Source organism: Electrona antarctica (genome assembly GCF_951216825.1).
Source record: "Electrona antarctica genome assembly, chromosome: 9".
NCBI classification, from domain to species: Eukaryota; Metazoa; Chordata; class Actinopteri; order Myctophiformes; family Myctophidae; genus Electrona; species Electrona antarctica.
Genome location: NC_136790.1, coordinates 32,603,477 through 32,609,829, shown reverse-complemented (window position 1 = coordinate 32,609,829; position 6,353 = coordinate 32,603,477). Strand labels below are relative to the sequence as shown.

General features: G+C 42.5%; 1 protein-coding gene across 1 annotated transcript in view; it reads left to right on the top strand.

The window, feature by feature from the left end:
* Positions 1-1,038: 1,038 nt before the first annotated feature.
* The window catches only part of gnai2b (guanine nucleotide binding protein (G protein), alpha inhibiting activity polypeptide 2b), a gene marked incomplete at both ends in the record, with an annotated part of 75,235 nt that continues 69,920 nt past the window's right edge, over positions 1,039-6,353 (top strand). The window contains one exon of the mRNA XM_079509189.1: positions 1,039-1,156. Within this exon, the coding sequence (XP_079365315.1) occupies positions 1,039-1,156 (118 nt within the window). The remainder of the gene's footprint in view (positions 1,157-6,353) is intronic.

Genomic DNA, 6,353 nt, shown 5'->3' with positions numbered 1-6,353 from the left:
GTTTACGGTTATCTACTGTAACTTACAGTAGATACAGTAGACTTACGTACAGTCTGTAAGTCAGACTGACGTGGTCCGTAAGGGAAAGGGGTATGTGCAGGTGGAATATTGTCTTTCACTCCAACTGTATTTTGGCCACTTGGGGGCACTGTTGATCAGCTGTATTAGTAAGTATAGGTTCAACTGGCAAAGGACTGTCTCGATTATACTATTCAAACACAACACAAATGACACTATATGTTCCAGTGTCATTTTAGACCTATAGTCTGCATACAATTCCACATACAGCGGCTAGATCCAAGTGTAGGTCCAATGATGTTCGAAATCATCTAAAACTAAAAGCCTACATTCCCCATAATGCAGAGGGATGATGAGGTTGGCACAGGCACACAGTGAGTGAACTCAATCACACCTCGGCGATATCCACATGGTTTAACACTTAACATAGCTTTATGCGCACCCTTTGAAGTCGGGCGTGTGTAAATGGATAATAGTGACACACATGATCTAAGTGTCCATGTCATGGTAGGCTACACTCACTGTCAAATAATATATAGGCTTCACTTATAATAACTCCAGCTTTATTGGCTACAGAGAGAGGAGCACACACACACAGTCGACATTCATTAGCATGCCCCATGGGCCATGGAAGAACAGTTGGAAGAAAGAGCAGGAATCAGGATGGAGTGGACCTTCTTTGAATGGATAGTATGCGAGTCGACTCTGTGATGGCATTACCAAATGGACCTGGGCTCCAATCGGCTATAATATCTGCTGTGCAATGTGTGCATGCAAGCGTAGTCTGATTTGGTGTTTATTAAGTCAAATGACATTCAAGCTTGAATAACCGAATTGGACATCAAATTGACTTTAGGAGTGATATCCGGGCTTAAATATTTTTGGGGTTTTTTAGCCTACTATTAGTGTCACGGTTTTCTCCCAAAGGTGTACAGTCGGTTTATTTGGACTGCACATTGTCATCATCATAGCAGCGGTTTGCGCGCTGCCTGCTGTTCTGTTGGATTAGAACCGTCAACCATGGGCTGCACGGTGAGCGCCGATGATAAAGCCGCTGTCGAGAGATCCAAGATGATCGACAAGAACCTCCGTGAAGACGGCGACAAAGCGGCGAGAGAAGTGAAATTGCTTTTGTTAGGTAGGTAAGTTGCTTATTTGACCCAGACAGTTCTAGAGCAACATGCTATCTTGAATTGTCTCTGGCTCATGGCTACTAACTTCATTGTAAAGGTTTGGGACCCCAAGTTGTAGGAAACATCTGGGCTGGGATAATGATGCCCTCATTGCCCTGCAGGCAGCACTGTAGGGATGCTGTGATCCTGTAGCCTAATCATTGTCATGTCAACATTAATTCGGATAGATACCCCCCCCCCCCCCACACACACACACACACACACTCACACACACTCACGCGCGCGCGCAGTATGTGCAGAGCTTTTTCATGGGTTGTGTGATGCATTGAAAAGGAAGGGATGTCCGCACACTGTTTCTCTGCTCCCAGGAAAATTCTTTATTGAATATGCATTGCATTTGTATTGCTAAACATCCCTAGTAGTAGCAACTATTAGCACTATTCAGGTGAATGATTTTTACTTTTATTATTTATACTTTTTTCCCCTCATATGATTGGACAATATACGGTGACATCACAATATGTATTATATTGTCTATATTCTCCTATATATGCCTGTGTGCAAATTCAGATCAATTGCTCCAGCCACTGAGGAGATTAAGGGAAGACAATCTCGTTATGAGGAGAGTGTTGTGCAATGTCTGATGACATCTCTCCCACTCTGCCACTTATATTGACTCATGTGGTACACCTGTTATGCCATGCTCAGCCAATCACGATGCAGGATGACACACCTTCCAGCCAATCACAGGCTCACAGCATGAAATATCTGATATTGGCTCATGTGGAACAGCGTGATCTAGTATGAGAGTGATGACTCTAGCGTTGACTCCCATTGTAATAATGTGCTCATTCTATCTCAATGCGGTAGTTACAATGTTTGGAACTATAGTGCACCCCGCTTTGTGGCGAGATCAAAGCGTGTCGCGACTCTCTTTTACGGCTCTGATGTGGCACACCCGTTATGCGATGCTCAGCCAATCATGGCACAGAATGACACGCCTTCCAGCCAATCATTGTGTGTGTGTGTGTGTGTGTGTGTGTGTGTGTGTGTGTGTGTGTGTGTGTGTGTGTGTGTGTGTGTGTGCGTGTGTGTGTTTTATATAGCACGCAATATATTGACACACACACACACATACGCGACACACCTCCATCAAGCTGCAGTGTGAAGATTCTCACCCTTGAACTATTGTTCGAGGGAGGGGGAGTCTTCATCCATGACTGCTGTTAGAAATTACCGAATTACATGATGGTGTCATGTAATCACATTCTCAACAGACAACAGGACAGATGCATTTTACCCTAATCTTCTGTTAATACATGCAGTGCCAGTGGCATCTTCCCTAAAAGACTGGCTTAATTTTACACACAACTAATCTTGATGTAACCGGAGGCACAAGTTGTTGATAGTCGGAGCCTCTAGAAAGGTCTTCTCCATTGATATATTACAGTGTTTTCCATTATCCCCAACCTTCAAGCAAAGGTCAGTACATGCCACAAGGCGTTGTTTGTTTTCTGAATGCACATTTGGAAATAACTATTCCTACTTAGTTCCGTGCATCTTCCGACTTCCTTCACAGGTGTTACCGATGATACTAATTAAGGCTCTTAGTGTACAGGGCAGACCCTCCCTTCGTGGGGCAGAAAACGGGGTTGCGGTTGTGACAGCGGTCTAAAGGTGCTCTGGGTTCAATTACACTCTCCTCCTCTGAAGTGGTTGCTGAGTGAGACGTATTGGTGCATAAAATCATTATTGGTTAACTACCTCTTGGGATCTGCTGGTGTGGCCCCTTTTCTCTTTCAAACAATGTTCCTTATATAATTCATTCTGATTCAATAGTCATTCAGACCCAGTGTTCCATGCTAATGGTTTTTGCCCAAATTGATTTCTCTCCCCAACTACTTTTGCCACTTCAGTGGACTTGCACTACCCATTCATTGTTCAGTGTGTATTAATATACTTGTGAGGGCCAAATGTCCCCATAAGTATAGCAGACTGTTTGAAATACACATAGCGGTTTGGGTTGGAGTCCCGCCCCGTGTCGTCACTGTTGTGCACCAAAAATAGTTGATTTGCAAGCTCACGACTGTAGCTCATATGGGGTTAGGGTAAACCGTCCTACACCCTAGGCTAGGGTTAGGCTAAAAAAAGGAAATTGTGTGTGCGCACATGCATGGCGTGCGTGCACAGCGCATGTGTGTCTGTCTCTTCATATTGGTGACTGTTTATTTTTATTTTATTTATACATGAAAAACATGAAACCGTTGCATTGTACATAGGGTTTATAGCCAAGGCTAATTTGCAACCCCAGTCCCTTGCCTTTCTATACAAATATCTATCTATACTAAAAACAGTCGTTTACAAATATACATGCATCTAATCTAAAGTACAAAAGCAATAACATTTCCCAATTACACTTCAATGTTTTAAAATGAGTTTAACTTTATTATTAAATAATTTGAGATCAGTTTGTCTTTTTATTTCAGTTGGTAGGTAGGGCATTCCACAGTGTATCCCTTTTACTGAATAGGATGACTGACCAAATGTGGTGTTGCACTTTGCTAACTTGAGGTTGCCGGCTGCTGTGTGGCAGTTGGTTAGTCAATGCTGCTCCATGAGCGCATGCTTTGAAAAGCCAAATTTACAACCACAGCACAAGTGCAGCAACTCATTTAGTTCAACATCTCATGACTCCCTTGCTACAGTTATTCACCACTTAAATCCGATATACTTCAGTTGGCCAGTATCCCCCAGGAAATCCCTTTGTGAAAACAGATTGGTTATTTTCTATTAATTAATTGTTGCCAATTACGACATGCCCAGGATGCTAGGCACGATGGGATTGTTGATATGAGATCTGTGAAACACACATGCACACGCACACACACACACACACACACACACACACACACACACACACACACACACACACACACACACACACACACACACACACACACACACACACACACACACACACACGCACACACACAAGGAAATTGGGGGATTTACAGGGCTTTTGGCACTTATCGGTCCAGTGGTTTTCAAGATTAGCCCTGCAGACAGACAGACAGACAGACAGACAGACAGACAGACAGACAGACAGACAGACAGACAGACAGACAGACAGACAGATAGATAGATAGATAGACAGACAGACAGACAGACACTTCTAGATGGCATGCCATAAAATTGTGTTGTTTAATAGTGAAAAATATGATGATTTATTTATCAGATTATTGAAGGTAGGGTAAGTGATATTTGTTGGCAAAAACACAAAGTTGTTTGCTACAAGTTTAACACTGCATTTATACGATAGTAATTATTGCTATGGAAGTGTTTGTTCTATAACAGGGGTCTCCCCATCTCTTCAGCTATTTAATAAACAGAAAATACATTTTCAGGTGGGTTGCGAATTTCAGCCAATCAGGAGACAATGCCCATTATCACATTCAATTTTACATTGTTCAAGTTCAAATTTTGTCTGCTCATTTCTTTGTGTCAGCACTTTCAATTTCACTTATTTAATCCCCATGCATCCTGTGTGAGTTTTCTCTCCTGATTGGATACAATTGGTATCCTGACCTGAAAATGCATTTTTCTGTTTAATAAAAAACTGGAGAGATATGGAGACTATTGTTAAACACTCTATTGCAATGATTAATTCATTACTATCAGACAAATGTATTAGTCAAAATGCACTGGATGTCGTTCTGAAGCGGCTTCCAGAGCACAGCAGCTGGAATAGATGCTGGGCTGATATGGAATAGATGCTGGGCTGATATGGGAATAGATGCTGGGCTGATATGGGAATAGATGCTGGGCTGATCTGGTCAGATATAATGATGTTGGCATGTTTAATTATTCATTGGATGAAGAGGGATTCTACTGAGGGGACGGGGGAGTGATATTTAGAGCCCGGCCGATGCCAGATCTTTGCCTAGACCACTGATTATGATATTTTTGACTGCTATTTTGTGCAAAAAAAAAGGACTAAATCAATTCTAATACATTTTAAAAACTTAGCTTTGATTAAAGTTTGTCAAAAATAGCCGAACTGCAAGCCCACAACGCTAAACCTTTGTAAAGGTTTGAACATGTTTGCATATAACCGACATGCCCAAAATATGACGCCAGGTTTAAAGTGGTTAAAATCGGGACACATTGAATGCATAATTGCAGATCCGATGTCTATAAAATGTATGGCCAATTATCGGCCAAACCAGCCATCGGTCTGGCTCTTTAGGATGCTCTTTGTATAATGAGCTGCATTTTGTGTTGTGAGTGATGGTCCAGATTATTACTGTACCAAACTGTGATGGATGATAAGCGAATACTTCCAAGGAATTTGAAACACTCCGTTGTGATGCGATTGCAGTTGATGTGAATAGGCCTTTGTGTTTTTCAGATGCCATGAGTTTGGTCATTCCCTTGTTTTTGCTGAGCTAATCATGGTGTGGAGCTGGGTCTTGTTGACTGACTCCAGTAAGTTTGTGTCATTTGTGTATTTGTTCTGTCATTGGATGCAAGATGGTGTACAGAGAAAAGAGCCATGGAGAGAGTACACATAGACTTGAAGGGCGCCAGTGAGACCGGGCGGGAGGGATGCATGATTGTTCACCATCACCCTTTGTTGCCTATTTGACATGGCAGCTCTATATCCAGATATAGATAGAAGAGTCAGTTATTGACTCAATTGAGTTTCAGGGGGTTTGATAGTACTGACATCCTGGAGACCAGGTGTTCTAGTGATTGATGCAATGCAAAGGTGACCGCATCCTCCACGGAACGGCTAATTGAAAGGGATCCAGAGATGAGAATTCTTTAGGTTAAAAAAGGGGGAGTTTTATAGCAACAGAAGTAAGAGCTAATGGACTGAAATCATTGAGGCGGGAGTATGCTGGGAGATGTTTGCCCAGGGATGATGGTGGAGAGTTTGAAATATGATGGGACAGGGTGCACTGACTTAATGAGGTGTACAATGCTGGTAACAACCTGGACCATTTGGAGCGGCACAGTGATGAAGTGCAGCAGTGCTAAGCCTGTCTACGGCTGCTGCCGGCCTACAGTCATTATGAGGCATTATGTTGTCCGTCCCTCCTGCTACTGTACGTTTGCTGTTTTCATTTTTGGAAATTATTTCTGAAAGGTTTTTATCTAGAAAGACATGGAGTACAGGTATACTATTTGGAGGTCAGAAGG